General features: G+C 38.0%; 1 protein-coding gene across 1 annotated transcript; it reads right to left on the bottom strand.

The window, feature by feature from the left end:
* Nucleotides 1-689: 689 nt before the first annotated feature.
* LOC139780630 (uncharacterized) lies at nucleotides 690-11,961 on the bottom strand. The gene is made up of 4 exons (XM_071719352.1): nucleotides 11,776-11,961; nucleotides 1,454-1,523; nucleotides 1,235-1,370; nucleotides 690-1,111 (listed from the first exon to the last, which is right to left on the bottom strand). The coding sequence occupies exons 1-4, from the start codon at nucleotides 11,841-11,843 to the stop codon at nucleotides 828-830; spliced, it is 558 nt and encodes a 185-aa protein (XP_071575453.1). The 5' UTR covers nucleotides 11,844-11,961; the 3' UTR covers nucleotides 690-827.
* Between the last annotated feature and the right edge of the window lie 5,243 nt (nucleotides 11,962-17,204).

The raw sequence follows: 17,204 nt of genomic DNA, 5'->3' as shown, positions 1-17,204 counted from the left end.
AACTGGTAATACTGATTGATGAAGTCATTACATGTGTATGTACAATTAATGTCTTTCCATTTGAAGATAGCCGCTCGAGTCCGATATCCAATAAGAAAAATTATTTGATTAAACTCATTTTTTATAAAAAATAATTTATTGAATATCAAACTTTAGCACTTTCTTAAGGTAGGAAGGCATTAATAATGACTCCATCTGTACAATTATATAATAATAACACTTTTACCTAAACTTGACTTCAAAGATTTCCCTTTTCTACAAGCATTACATTTCTTCATAACATAAAAGAAATAAAAACAACTGAATCAATGGCTTCGATATAACATAAACAAATAAAAAAAATATGCACAAATACAACATGTGACATAGTTTAAGATCACACAAATGAGTTCATAGAATGAAATGTAAGACTTGTCCATTAATGTCAAAAACAAAAAAAATATATTGGCACAAATATATTTGGCATAATAATATCATGTACTTTGGTAAAAAATATTTCCACATTATGGTGGAACTTAAAAATTGTAGGCAATATCTAGGCTGCGTTCGCGAAAAATTAAAATGATCCAGATTAAAATGATCCTGCGCTGTAATTAGTCAAATCTGAAATTTCATTGAATAAATTTTCAATGAGATTCAATGAAATTTCAGATTTGACTAATCACAGCGAAGGACATTTTAACCTGGATCATTTTGGTTTTGTCGAAAGCAGCCGTAGTTGATAATGAGCCGTAGTGACATAAAATTAAAGATAATCTTAGGAAAGACAAGGAGATCAAAAACTAACAAAATAATAAAACTAATAATCACTTATCAGTTGTACTGTCCTAATTATAAGAGCTTGGTCCAAGGTATTGGGTATTTTCTATATCACAGTCCATAGTTGTTTTTGCCGCAGCATCAATTACCTTCAGACGAGCATCCAGAAGCTGTAAAAATTGAGTTCTTATAGCCATCTTCTCTTTGTGTCGAATTTCTTTCCTCTCTTCAGACAGTCTATGCAACTTCTCCTTTGCCTCCAACTTTTTAAGATGATGTTCCTCCCTGTCACTTTTAATTTTGCTATAGATAGCATCTGCGAGCTCCTCGGCCCTGCTCTTTTTTTTCTTGTCTGCAAGACAAAAACAGTATGTAATTAGTAGACTTCAGATTATATACAAATTGCATATAACACGAAGTCTAGTAATTACATTATAACATACTTTGATAAGTATCTGCAATTAACAAATATTACCTCCTTGAGAAGTGCATGACGCTGTGTCTGATGCTGATGATGAGACAGAGTCTGAAGTATTGTTGCTCGGCCCACTGCTAAAAGCAGTGCTCAACGGAGCCACCCAAGGGCGTTGCCCAAAAATCTTCTCCATGGTCTGAAATATGACAAAATATACTTTCGTATATAAATATTTCCAAATTATATACATGTTTTGTAATAAAAACATTTCTTCTTTACCTCATAAAATTCCCAGTTAGGAATACGTCCGTTGCCACTTTGTTTGGATGCATCCTTAATTTTTTTATACCTCCTGTTATGTTCGTGAGGTAGGAGAAAAGGGGAACAGTTAACAAGAACACACAGTATGACATCAACAGAAAGTATATTGTAAGAAGCGATGGAATGTACAGGGACTCGAGTACGCCGTGTGAATGGCTCGGTAGTCCCAGCGAGAGTGAATGTCGCTCGCCCGCACGCACGCTGTTGCCACGCGCGTAAACTCACACATATGACCCTGAGAGTTACTTCCGTAACTTATAAACAGTTACAGAGATGCTACTCGCATACACTACAACTCCTCCCGCTTTAGCTGGTCTCTCAGCGCTTTCTGTTTTAAGCGCTCAGATGATCGCTTAACTAACTTTTCAGCCTTACATTCGATTAGCTGATCGCAATGCCGTTTCCAGACCTGGTTAGGCGCAACTTCGACTTCGAAGGTTGACGGACTCAAACGCTTTACAATTTTTGCCTTTACGCGCTTGCCCTTGCTGATGCGGTGACGTCACCTAACTCAAACGATGGATTACGGGAGCCACTGCTACTCAGAATCATCGCTGCCTGTTTATTTAATACATTGGGTTCTGCGCTCGGACGCAATAAACTGAAACGTGTGCGAAGCTCCCGCTTAAACATTAAGAATGCAGGACTTTTGCCTGTTGTACAATGCGGTATGCTCCTGTAGTCGAACAGAAAGATGTTTATCGCTTCTTCCAGCCCTCTTCCCCCTTTTACAATTTTATTAACTTTGTCTTTAAATATGCCTACGAAGTTCTCGGCTGCGCCGTTCGTGGCTGGATGGTACGGGGGCGAGAATGACTGCTTAACACCTAATTTTAGTAAATAATTTTTAAATTTCTCGCTAATAAACTGTCTGCCGTTATCCGTCACTACGTGTGTTGGTAACCCGTGGCGAGCGAATAAAATATTCATCATCTTAATTAATTTATCAGCCGTAGTGTCGGATTTGAAATCTATGATTTCCGGCCATTTGGAATGTGCATCTACGACTACTAAAAACATATGACCGTAAAATGGTCCTAGAAAATTTAGATGTATTTTACTCCATGCTTTATCAGGCCATGGCCACGGAGTTAGTTGTGCACGCGGTGGTGCTTTTCGTTCTTGGAGACAGGTCATACACGTATTGACCAAAGCCTCTATATCTGCATTTATGTTCGGCCACCAAACGTATGATCTTGCGAGCATTTTAATTTTAACAATGCCTAAGTGCGATTGATGTAATTCATTTAATACGTCTTGTTATACTTGGGATGGCCGGGATAACTCATTAACACCGCTTCACGTAATTGAATACTTGTTCTTTATTCGCGTGTTCACTGCTCGCTGTCTCGTGTGTTAATGCTAACTTCCGTTGCTATAGCAACGCCATCTCACGCTCATTGGCTCCCATACATTTAAGGCTTATACATACGTAACATCCTCCCTTTTCTCAGAATAAACGTTTACCTTACAATCTATATTACCGTTGTACATTATTTGCATGACTCACAGCGTATAAAAATCTTTGGTAATAAGTAATACAATTGCACCTTGCTTGAGACCTATTCTAGTACATAATCCTTTAAGCGATTCGGTAACTTTCTATCTCGTACAGGCCTACTTTGCGTTACATTAAGATCAGCACTTGGTTCTGACTTCGTTGCAACGACAGAATCATCCTGCGACTCCGATTCGGTTTTTACTTTGACATTTTGCTCCGATATTATTTCAACATCATCGTCGGATTCGCTAGGCCCTGCACGATTAAACTTCTCGACATGCGCTACATTTCGTTTAAACATTTTTCCATCCGCATTTTTAATCGTTACATTATCACCAGCTCGATCAACTACCTCATACTTAACGCTTTCAGACTCCGGACTTAATTTATCCCGCTTTATCGTTTTTAGTAGAACAGTATCACCTAATTTCAACTCACTTTCTTTTACGTTGTTTCGCAAATCATATCGCTCTTTACTTTTAAGCTTTTTCCACGCATCCCTATCTGTAATAGTTTCATCTAGATTATTTCTGATACCTCGCAATTCTGGCATTTTAGTTTTTATCTTTCGACCGAACATTAGTTCTGCTGGCGAAACCCCTGTCGATACTTGTGGAGATGAGCGATACATAAGTAGATAGTCTAATATCTCTTGTTTCTAGTCTTTTCGTTCGAGCTGTGCAATCTTTATGCGTTTAAGAAGACTGCGATTTTGTCTTTCGACTTCCCCATTCGCTTGGGGCCAGTACGGCGCTACATGAATAAGTTTAATACCACACCTAGACGTGTATTCCCGCATTTCTTCGCTCACTAATTGTTTCCCGTTATCAGATATTAACCTGTTTGGATAACCATATCTCGCGAATATATGTTTCAATCTATTAATAATTGCTGTCGACGTAATTAATTGCATTATCTCTATTTCGTAGAACTTACTATAATAATTGATAATCACGAATATGAAATCTCCGGAAGGCAAAGGCCCAAGGAGATCCATCGCTAAACACTCCCACGAACTATCTGGCAGCGCGTTTGGTTTCAACGGTGAGATATTGGCTGTCTTTTGCACTATTTGGCAGCTCTCGCACGTTTTTACAAAGTTTTCCGCGTCTTTATCAATTCCTGCCCACCAAACTTTACTCCTTAATCTATCCTTCATCGCAACAATACCAGGATGTCCCTCATGCGCTATTAATAATACTCGCTTCTTTAGCTTTTCGGGTACGACAATTCTCGTTCCCCGTAACACAACATTATTATATACACAAAATTCGTCTTTAATTGCTTTTATCCGCGTACTGGATAACGATTCCCAGTTTCCTGTAGCAATCGCTTGCCTAACTTCACCTAACCACGAATCTTCGCGCGATTTTACTTCCACTTTTTCGATAGACGTTGCTCTCGGCACACTCTCTTTTGCAACCCACGCGATAAACAATTCATCCTCACACTTACTTTTCTCCTCCTCGTTATTACCTATTTTTAATAATCAAGATAACGGATCTGCAATATTACTCTTTCCGTTTTCGTATATCACTTTGTATTTAAACATTTGAAGTCTTAGCACCCACCTCTCTATGCGACTGCATGGCTTTGATCTTGGTGTAAATATACATTCTAAGGCTTTATGGTCTGTGACCAATTCAAACTTAATACCAAAAAGCCAATTTTTAAATCTTTCACACGCATAGACAAGTGCTAAAGCTTCCTTTTCCGTCTGTGAATATCTTCTCTCATAGTCGGTTAGACTTCGACTCGCAAAGCTTATGATTCGCCATTGTCGATCTTGTTCCTGTGCTAAAACACAACCTATGCCTACCGGGCTAGCATCCGCAACTACTCTAGTTCTTGCATCCGGATTATAAATACCTAGCGTCTCTGAATCCGTCAGCTTATCTTTCAGCATCTGAAATGCATTTTTCTGTGGTTCACCCCACACGAACGGTTCACTCTTTCGTGTAAGCTTTCTTAAAGGTTCGCTAATTGTCGCCATATTTGGAATAAATGCTGCGCAAAAATTGACCAATCCCAAGAAACTTCTAACTTCTTCTGGCGTTTCGGGTTCTCTGAAGTTCTGTACTGACTCGACTTTCGATCGCATTAATCGGTAACCTTGACCCGTTTACTATGAACCCCAAAAATTCAATCTCCTTAACCGCGAAAACACATTTATTTTTATTAAGTGTCAAACCCTTCTCTAAGAGTCTATCAAGTACTTTCTGAAGTTTCCGATTATGATCTTCTAAATTCTTTCCATAAACTACAATATCGTCTGCGCTATTTATTACACCCTCAAGATCTCGTAAAATCTCTTCCAATGTCTCTTGAAAAATTTCTGGCGCACAGTTTAAACCGAAAACTAACCTCTTAGATCTAAATAGACCACAATCCGTACTAAACGTAGTAATACTTCGCGTATCTTCATCAAGCTCAATTTGGTTAAACGCTCCCCAAATATCTAATTTTGAAAAACACTTCGCGCCTCTTACTTTATCAAGTAATTCTACAAATACAGGTAATGGGCTTCGTTGACGAGTTATTGCCTCATTTACTTCCCGTAAATCTATACAAAGACGTATTTCCCCCGACCTTTTAACTATCGGTACTATTGGAGATACCCAGGGCGTCGGCCCTTTTACTCTTTCGATAATATCCTCATGTAACAGTTTCTCTATCTCCTGTTTGACTAAATCACGCATTTTATAAGGCAATCTTCTTTTCAGTTGCGCAACTGGTTTCACCGAACTGTTTATCGGAATTTTAAGCTGAAAATCTTTCAATTTCCCTATACCCTCGAAGAGTTTATTATCTAGCTTAACCTCACATTTAATGTTCTCGATCTGATTAATTTGCAAGTGTACTCCGACATCTAAAATACTTAACTTTTTTGCCGTTTGAATACCTAAGAGCGGTTGTCCTTCACCTCGAAATACTTTAAAAACTGCCCGTGCAATTTTATTACCTATCTTTATCTCGCAATCGAATTCACCGAAAATCTCTAATCCGTCTTATTAACCTTCCCGTATGGAAATGCGGTCTTATTAACCTTACGCGATATACACTTTATTCCTTTTGACTTTAACGATTTCCATGTATTTTCGTCCATAATATTACATCGAGATCCCGAATCAACTAAAAGATCGATTTCTATTCCCCCTACACTCGCTGATATTACCTCTCCGTGTTCTAATACACATATCTTATCTCTTAAGGCGAACGCATATTCGTCGTCGTCTCTGTCCGCGGCGCGGCGTCGCCGCCATCTAGCTGCTTCACCGTAGTTGACTTTCTTCCCTCCTTGTTGGCGCTGCTGTTCGTCTTGGCTTCCTTCTTGTCCCTAGCCGGACCGTCGCCATGTTTCTCTGCTCGATCTCGATTCGTTTTGCACATCGCTGCAAAGTGACCCTTTTTACTGCACTTCGTACACTCCTTGTTTCTGGCCGGACACCTCTCGTCTGATTGTACATGTCCTCAATAGCCACATCTATAGCACTTGATACCACTGGAACCGGAACTGTCTGATTTTCCTCGTACGTTCTCCCTCTTCGTCGTAATCCGTGCTACCACATTATTTCCTATGGCTTTTGTTTGAACCGATGCCGTCTCGAACGCCTGTGCAATCTCCATCGCCTCTTTTAGCTCGATGTCACCTTTTTCTAGTATACGCTTTCTCACTTCCACTGAACAACCTTTCTCGATAATTTGATCGCAAATTTCTGTGTCCATAGAAGCGAATCTGCAATACTTTACTTGCTGACGCAAACGTGTTACAAATTGACCGACCGTTTCGTCTTCTTTCTGCGCCATGTTTCTAAAAAGATGTCGCTCGTACGTTGTGTTCAATTTCGGCCTGAAGTAATCCGTTAGCACCTTCTTTGTCTTGTCGTACGGATCCTCATTTCCTGTCACCACGTCGCAGTCTGGAATAGCGTAGAATATGTCTTGTAGATCCATCCCGCCATAATGTAAAAGCATGGCTTTTTTCCTTCGTCTCGGTTACGTTCTTACTCAGCAGAAAAAGCTCGAAGCCTCTGAGCCATCTCTCCCATCTCGGATATATGCCGTGTTGGTCCTCGTTCGGATTAAACGCTGCAATACTCGACTCGCCTGCCATGACGTCGTCTTGATCAGTTTTTCCTCGTCGCCAATGTTATACTTGGGATGGCCGGGATAACTCATTAACACCGCTTCACGTAATTGAATACTTGTTCTTTATTCGCGTGTTCACTGCTCGCTGTCTCGTGTGTTAATGCTAACTTCCGTTGCTATAGCAACGCCATCTCACGCTCATTGGCTCCCATACATTTAAGGCTTATACATACGTAACACGTCTGCTTTTAACGACTCTGGAATAATTAGTCGGTAACTCCATAATAAACAACCGTCATCTAATGATAGATCAACTCGTTTATTATAAAAATTTCTTTCAGCTCGAGATAACACGTTTGTGTTCGCTGGCCATCCGATAATCATATAGTTTTTTATTTTCTTTAATAATTCATTTTTTTCAACTTCAGACGCGACTGCCTTATAATCTAGGACCGAAATGCCTTCTTTTATATAATACAATGGTGTGAAGTCGGAATTGAAAACGTCCATTTCGTCCTCTATCGGTAACCGTGATAGCGCATCGCAATTACCATTTTGCTCAGATTTAATATATTCAATGTTATATCTAAAGCCTGATAAAAAATAAGACCATCTTTGCAGTCGATTAGCTGCGGTCAGCGGAATACCTGCTTTCGGTCCGAATATGTATTGCAGCGGCTTATGGTCCGTGCGCAGCGTAATCTCTCTACCAAAAATATAATCATAAAATCGTTTGAAACCGAATACTATAGCAGCTGCTTCTTTATCTATTATTGCTCTGCTACTCTCTTTAGCAGGGATCTTTTTTTATGCAAATGCGATTGGGCGCTCCAGCCCATCTTTATACTTGTGATAGAGGATAGCCGACAGACCATAATCCGACGCATCGCAAGCTAAAATTAATTCAACATTTGGATCGTAATGGGCCAGAATGGTTGGAGAAACCAATTCTCTTTTGACCCATTTAAACGCATTTTCACACTTATCCGTCCACGTATATTTTTCTTTACTTGCGCATTCGTACAACGCACTTAATTTTTCTGCACGATTTTGCAAAAATTTCGCATAGAAATTAATCAAACCCAAAAACGATTATAATTGTCTTTTATTTTCCGGGCGCGGCGCTTCTAACATCGCTTTAACCTTCGTATAAGACTTGTGTAAGCCGTTCTGGTCGATTACGTGCCCAAGGAGGTCAATTTTACCTTGCATAAATTTACATTTTTCTTTATTGATTCTTAAACCGTGTTGTTCCATCCGTTTGCAAACTTCTCTTAAATTATTTAAATGTTCTTTATCGTTTCGGCCAGTTATATAAATGTTATCCAGGTACGCGATTACGTTCGGAATCCCTTGTAATATTGAATCCATTATTTCTTGAAATTCACCCGGACACGTCGATACGCCTTTTGGCATTTTTGTATATGTAAGCAGTCCTTGGTGCGTCGTAATCGTCAAGTACTTTTGACTATCTTTTTCAACGGGAACTTGCATGTACGCGTAAGGCATGTCTAATTCTGTAAATTTGTCGCCTCCTTGCATTGCCGCGAACACGTCCTCGATTTTTGGTAGCGGTTTTTTATTTATGATTATATGAGGATTCAAAGTTAACTTAAAATCGCCACATATCCGTATTGACCCGTCTTTTTTCACAATCGGTACTATGGGGGTTGCCCATTCACTTACTTCAACCGGAATTAAATGATTTAATTTTTTTAACCTATCGATTTCATTTTCGATAAGCGTTTCCATCGCATATGGCACATGTCTTGCTTTCAAGGCAACGGGCTTCGCGCCGTCCTTTAAGTGTATTTGTAAATATCCCTTGTTGAAACATCCCGGGGATTTTCCGAACAAGACACTAAACTCGTTTAGTATTCCTCAACTGAATTTAATTTTAAAATTTTATTTGAAAAATCTTTAAGCGGCCACAAGCCTAAAATTTTTAACCAACGTCTACCAATCAACGGTGGTCCCGTGCCTTCGAAAACAAAACAGTCCAATTTATACTTGTCGTTATTAAACGATACGTGTAATTTATCTAGCATTCTCAATGGTTTTATAGCATGATCGTCATAACAAAATAAATGTTTATGTCGATTAACTAATACTTCGTCCGCAAAAATTTCGTCTTTAATTTTCTAAGAAATTACTGTTTCGTACGTTCCAGTATCAATTTCAAAATTAATTATTCTTCCGTTTACTTTTAATTGCAAAAATGCAGGCTCTGCTACAATTAAATTACGCGTATTACTAGAGTTACGAAAATGATAATTTCTACTTTCACGCAATGAGAAAAAATCGTCATTACCGCTTGAACGTTTGCTTTCGTCTTCTGTCTTCATTGACGTATCTAGCTCCATGTATTTGATCGCCTTGCTGTCCTTTTCTCTGCATACATTCGAAAGGTGCCCTCTGCGATGACAAATATTACATTCCTTGTAGCGATGCTTACAATCCGATGCCTTGTGGTTCTTGCTGTGGTGGAAATAACACAAGAAATTCCGCTGCTCTTCATGTCTATTCGTTTGCTGGGTATTCGTGTGCTTGTCCTTGACATTCTTCCTGTCCTGTTTATTGAACGCCTTGCTTTTCGAGCGATTCAATTTAAACATTTGTTCGTTACCTTGTCCTTTATCCGGCGATTTCGCTGACTTTTCTGCGTTCTTTACAGCACTTTCGCGAGCCAACGCGTCCTTCAAAGCTTCATCAAACGTTAACTTAGTAATCTTGAATAGTTCCACTTTAGTGTCGTAGTCTCGTATACCACACACGAACTGGTCTCGGAGCGAGATCATCGCATCTTCAAAGTTACAATTTAATGCCAGTTTTTTTAATCTTGCTGCAAAGCTTGCCACTGTTTCTGTAAGCTCTTGTCTAGCTTGATGAAAGTTATATCTTTCCATGACTTCCGATGGCGGCGGATTTAACTGGTCGCCGAATAACTTTTTCAACTCTTCGTAAGTTTTTTCTATCGGTTTTGTTGGCGCGCACAAATTACGTATCAGTTTGTACGCCTCGTCGTCTAATCTCGTTAGCAATACTGATGCCCTTTTTTCCTCTGCTACGTCCTTGGCTGCGAAATAGATTTCCAGACGTTCTATGAACGTATTCCAATCACCTTTCTCGAGACAAAATTCCAATTTGTCGCTTCGTTTGTCATAGTGGATTCTTCACTATCACTGTGATTGTCTTCACTCTCGTCTGTCGCACTCTCGAAGCTCTCTCCTTCTTCTTGAGTTTCCTCGTTTTCTTGTTCTCGTTTTTCCTCACTTTCCTCGACCTCTACTTTTACTGCGTTTCTTAGTACTTTTCTTAATTCATCTAGTTTCTGATTTACGTCGTGAGCAATATTTCTTTTTTTCAATTCTTGAATAACTTGCTCCTTCTTTAGTTCGTAAATCCAACTGAACATCTGTACGTCCACTATAGTGTTTTCCTGTATTTTTACACTATAGTAGGGGAAGTGTGTGTAAAACGGCCCCCTTAAGGAATAAATTGATTTTACTTCTAAAGGAAACCATATTTGGATTCAAAATACCGTCAGAAGTTTTCATTGACATCTTTGTTAATTGAAAAAGTTGAATATAAGCATCCCCTAAATTTTCAAAATTAGTAGCAAACAAAAAACTGCAGACATGCATTTTGGCCGTTTTACCCACACCCTATGGGTAAAACGGCCCCGGTATATAATTTTATTTCTATTTTATATGTCTTTGTGATATACTTATTTTATATATTGTGATCTAAACTACAAAAAGGTAGGCTTACTTTAAAATAAATTTAGACGTAATTTGATAGGTAAATATTTACTTTTTACTTGCAAAAATCACAGATAACATTTTCTGTTTCTGTGTTGGCGCACTCCTCATGCAACCATTTTCTACAGAAGATGCACTAAACCCATTTCTCTCCACTTACTGAATTTATGAAATTTTCTCCACAAAATAGACATTCGACGTCGTTCTCTTTATCTTTACTACAGCTTGGCCGTTTTACCCACAATTGCAACTGTATCAACAAAGTCTAAACAAAATGTTTACTTAACCTTAAATAAAAAATTTCTGAAAATATTCGGCTTACAGGATCACTACAGATATTTAAAAAAATATAAGCGACTAGGAACATCGCATGGGAAAGAGAAGAACACTTAATAAAGCTTGGACTTACTTTAGATCAGACGTAACGAAAGTAGGAAAATTGCGCAAAATTGCATTTTGCGTCCGTACAAAGTTTGTTATTGATGCCAAAATGCACGAGGCACGTCTGTGACATGTGAGCAACCTAACCTACTGAGTCGCCAGACGGCAGGACTGTGTATTTCTGAGAAACTAGGGGGAGGCCGTTTTACTCGGCGGGGCCGTTTTACACACACTTCCCCTACACTTGTTTTTCAACCGCGTTTTCCGATTTTCCTCGTCGCCAGTTGTTATGTTTGTGAGGTAGGAGAAAAGGGGAACAGTTAACAAGAACACACAGTATAACATCAACAGAAAGTATATTGTAAGAAGCGATGGAATGTACAGGGACTCGAGTACGCCGTGTGAATGGCTCGGTAGTTCCAGCGAGAGTGAGTGTCGCTCGCCCGCACGCACGCTGTTGCCACGCGCGTAAACTCACACATATGACCCTGAGAGTTACTTCCGTAACTTACAAACAGTTACAGAGATGCTACTCGCATACACTACACCTCCTCTTCAGGCTGTCCATTTTTGAAGAAATCTGTCCCCAAGAGAATGTATATCCCTTTGATCTCATTATTTTGGCAATTTCTTCCCAATAAAATCTGTGGGCCCTCTTCCCAGACTTAAAAAGACTTTCTTTCTCACTATATTCGTGCAACAGCAGTAAAGTCGCTGCTGAGTTCCACTTCGCTCCACCTAAGAGGACCAAAAACAAAATAAAATACTTTGAGAAAAGATATTAATACTATGAAGAGATCACAAACAACACAGATTTATACCATCTATGCCTGATCAAAGATCTTCAAAAGTACGTATTTTCTTTGGTTGATTCATCATCTCCCTCTGTTTCCTCCTCTTGCCTTTCTTCCTCTTCGCTTATATTATCAGAGATCACTTGGGTCTGGAAAGTGTCATGTGTTCTTCTTAATGCAGCATTTGCTACACGTTTAGCAAACTTGGGATCTGTATAAAAATAAGATTCATATAGACACATATATACATTTAATATTTATGGGAAATCAAAATTCTTCCAGAATAAAGCAAGAAACTTTGATAGATATGCTTAATTAAGAGTTAATTTTTTGGTAAATATATGAGATTTCGAGGGAAATATCACTATCACTTTCACTTACCATTTACTACTCTTGCAGCATCTTCAGCAGTTACAAATGCTATTACATTTTCACCTTCTGAACTCTGAAGATGTAATTCTATCATACTTTCTGACATAATAGAAAATTAATATTTTTTATAATTACTATAATACTAATAAAAATAATTAACTGCACTCCTACAGTTTACTTTCTTCTTTATTTCTTCATTAGTCTACATTTGCTTTCACGTTCACTTGTTCGTCGATCGTTTATCTTTGCGTCATTTTCGCGCCAAATGCCTCTGTCGTCTGCTTTTACTGACGCTGCCTCACCTCTCGCGCTTCAGTATCGCCAGCAGATTTCTAACCTAGCAGCAGGCTATTAATGACGTCATGACGTCATGACGTCATGGGTGTTTTGCGGCATAATATGGACTGCTTTAATAGTTTATTTTGATTTTCCAGAGCGTTGATGGTGTTGTTTGGATTTTCTTTGCTGACATATTCACCTATTTTGTGATTGGTGGTCAAATGAACGGTGTTTTCATTGAATAATTTTTCTATGCCAATGTATTGTTTGGCGCTGTCAGAACAAAGATATGTCGTATCTTTTGCTACAAATTTTTTTATGTATGGCCATAAGTCCGCATTGCTTTACGAGTTGACTTTGAAGAAAAGTCCAATCTTGTCTTCTTTACAGTAGAGTCCCAGAACTGTGATAGTCATTTGCTCTGTAATTTTTCCGCGATGATATTTACGTTTTGTTAGAAACGTTTCGTCAATCTGGACTGTTTTTTCTTTGCCACCAAGAAGGATGTTAGTGTGAGAGGTGATTACTTCGGCTATTTCTCGACAATAACTGCAGTAGTCGATTACGGTTGACCTGCTGAGCTTATTTTCACCTTTGGACTGACGCCATTGCTGTAAATGATGATATAATTCGGAGACCTTCATTTTGGCTACGAAGCAGATGATAATGGCGAGAACTTCGCGGATCTTGATGCGACAGTTTGTCCCATCAAAAAAAGTGCCAGTGCATGGGTTTTCAGTCGCTGTGCAATATTTTGTACCTTTCTTTTTTGGTCTTTTTGATGAACACCGCCATATCCATCCTAATTTCTTCTCTTTATTTGTTTCCACTTTCATTGGTAAATTGCAACATTCTGGAGGTGTTGACAATTTCTGCGGAAGAAGTCCTATTTCTTTTAAAAAGGTTATTGCTTTTTCATCTGTCTCGATGAGTTGGTGGAAAGAGTGAAAAAAGGAAAAATTTTGGAGGTTTGGATGTAACGATGAATGTTTTGATACCATGGTATAGGTGAGTGAGAGTTTGAAGCAAACTGTACGCGTGAGCTAAATTCAAACAAACAAACCCAAAAAACTTAGTTATTTTGTTTTTCGAATGTTGTTATTAAGGGGATCTTAAAACCGCCTGTAATTTATAACTTTTATTTAAAACTTTGTCTATTCTTGTCTATCTCCTTGTCTATACAAGGACAGATATAAAATTTAGTCGGTAATACAGACGGGTTTAGGATCCCCGTAAAAAGGTTGATATTTTCAGAATTATAAACTTAGTGACTTTTACCGTTCTTAACCTTTTATTTCAAATCCATATGATAACAATCCATTTGCTATGATTATATACACTCACTCTTGTTTTATCACTTTCTCTATTTGGATCTGTCAAATTGAGGTATGACCTCTGGTGGCAGAAAAAGATATTCTTAGGGTGCGGTACTCACTCGGTCGGTATATCCGTGAACTGTATATATTGGAAAAATTAGTTATTTTGTTTTTCGAATTTTATGATTAAATAGGTTTACATCTTCTAAACTATAAGCAATAGCAACTTTTACCACTCTTGAATTTTTTATTTCTGTGTTTACGTTTTAAAAATGTAAACAACGCAAGACTAGTACTAATACAGAGGCCTTCGGCCTTCCCACCCGCACCCCCCTCGGGGTGTTAAGTTGTAAAGCGAGGTCTAGGCGAAGCTCTCAATGGGGGGTCCAGGGGCTTGATTATTTGTGTACTGTTTATACACACATGTGTATATAGTACATGTGTATAAACAGTATACAAATAGGCTCCACCTTAAGTGTTTAAACAGTTAAATACTTTTAAAGCGCGTCACTAATCTATATGCCGAGGCGTGTCCTAAAATCAGTGAGAAGGCCCTCCCGCGCCTATTTGTGTACTGTTTATACACATGTGTATAATACATGTGTATATATAATACATGTGTATAATACATGTGTTTACAGTACACAAATAGGCGGAGCCCCTTCCCCCGCATAATAAAACTAAACTAACTCCCAGCGTGATACCTAACTGCTTGAATGAAGATGCTTGATTATTCCGCATGATTGACCAGTCATCATATTTAAAATTGGCGCAGTTTTGCATGCGCGTGCGGCCACTGAGCATGCGTATGTGGCCGCAGGACATGTTCAGTGTTGCTACATGGCGTCGGTATGACAGGAATCATAACCTGATTTCTGTCGTACAAAAACGCGTCGATTGAGCATAATTTCATCGAGATTTGAGGTGAGGCTCCTAAACTGTATTGGGTTCCAACATCAGGCACTATGACATCTGGTGGCAAGATGTGCAACTATTATAACCGTACACTAGCAATTTATTGAATGTCTGATTTATTGTGATTTTATTTAATCAAAACATGGAGCATGTTACGTTGCCTTCTCATTTGAGCCGAACGTATAAGGTTTATTGTGCCATAAAAAATTGTGGCAGCAGATCGGATAAAAACTTAAATTTGACGTTTCACACCTTTCCAAAGGAAAACGACCGTGTTGTATATCTGACAAATTATTTCGGTCAAAAGGAAAAAATAGATAAATTGAAAGCGTGGAAAAAAGTGACCAAAGTTAAAATTGTGCATAAGACCACGACAGTGTGTTCGCGTCACTTCAAAACGACGGATTACATATTTCCTGGTAGGTTATATTTATAGATATAAAAAAACGCACGTTTTCAGAAATAAATGAAATGTTTTAGATATGTAATCATGTGCAATATTATTTCAGACAAGGTATTTGTTGTCAGAGTACTTTAACTTGTAGCAGGCATGCTCAGCAAGGGGTCGAGGCGTGTATTCATCTAGCTTTTTTTTGTGTTCTTCCTTCCAGCAACATTTTTGATCTGTGCATGATATTGTCTCCAAATCATTGAAGCTTACTCTAGAAATTCAAAAAATATTATGACACTCTAGCATTATCAATAGCAAAATATCCCAGTAAAAGTACGAAAACGAAAACGAGGTTATATTTACCTGTGACAATTTAGCAATGTTGCTGTTATATGCTTGCAAGTATCACCTAAACCAGCTTTGCATGAACAATCCATTGAGATTATTATACCTGATTTTGATATTTTTCCATTTATTTTGTGAGGATCACTCCGCATTTGCGATGTTTGCATGCAAAATGCGACGACTTTGACGTTTGGATCGTTTTCGCTATTTAAAAGTTTTCCACATTTTAACAAATGTCCTACGCTTAAAATACTTTCTCCCTCTCTATAATTCCTCTCAGATGGGCTTGTATGGGCCCACTCACAAATATGTTGCATAGTTAGCCACATATTTATTAAAAACTTAGCGCTGTCACCGGTACGTCAAATATTTATTGTGCGGTTAATTCGGCCATATTGGATTATATGATATAAGCCCCGCCCCCATGTTGGAACCCAATAATTACCAATACATATTATATAAATCCTATACGTCAAGTGAATGGAACGTCCTACCTTGCGTACGGGGCCTCGCTAATCTTTTTAGTATTAATATTTTTAGTATATTGTAGACTCATCTGTTTAGTAAGGCGAAGATTTAATACATACTTATATTCATTAAAATTCAAGTGATACATTTGTTATGCCGTGTCGCCAGTTGGTGACGGCTTACGGCAAAACGTTTATTCTTTTCGGGATCTCTTGACCTTACGAGTTGGAACTCGGTAGGCACAGGCGGGCAGACTAGGAAGAGTTCGGGTTCGTAGGTGGAACGGGGTGTAGGCGTCGTTAAATTAACTTCACTTCGTTTTACTTATATCGGAGCTTTATTTCAGCGCCCCTTTACACTCACTAATTTACACTTAGCTTTGCCTCTTACATTTACTTTAACTCGTCTGCACTAGTAGGTATAGTAAGGGCGTTCTGGGCCACTTTGTGGAGGGGGGATGACGTCATTGGCGTGGAGGGGGATGACGGCGTGTTTGCATCATTAATTAAATATATTCATTTATAGGTTATAAATAATTAAATTAATTAAATTAGGTTATAATTTTTTATAACCTAACTCAATTAATTTAATTATTTATAACCTATAAATTAATATATTTTTTATAACCTAATTTAATTAATATAATTATTTATAACCTAATTTAATTAATATAATTATTTATAACATAATTTAATTAATATAATAATTTAATTTAAAAAAATTTGCATGACAAACTATAGAGTTGAATGCAGGAAGAGATGGCGTCGAAGACCTTTTTTCTGGGTCTACGTTCAACAAAAAAAAATTAACAAAAAAAACATATTTTACGTGACTTAAACTATAGAGTCCCATAGTGGGGAAATAAGAGTGGAAGACAGGAACGGACAAGTTCATACGTGCCGTGATGCGATTATTCTATTTTAGATAAAAGTTTTTATCTATATTTTAATAATTTTATTAATTCTTTAAATTTATAATAAATCGGTTATATAATTAAAAAGGACATTACCGCAACATATATATAATTTAAACATAGAGGAGGCTAATGTTAGATGAAAACGGAAAAGATAGATTGAAAAATAATTTTACCACTATTT

This window comes from Temnothorax nylanderi, unplaced genomic scaffold, assembly GCF_030848795.1.
Source record: "Temnothorax nylanderi isolate EJ_2023f unplaced genomic scaffold, tnyl_v1.0 TNYL_tig0289_pilon, whole genome shotgun sequence".
Taxonomy (NCBI): Eukaryota; Metazoa; Arthropoda; class Insecta; order Hymenoptera; family Formicidae; genus Temnothorax; species Temnothorax nylanderi.
Note: the sequence above shows the minus strand (reverse complement) of the source record. Positions and strands in the feature narration are given on the sequence as shown.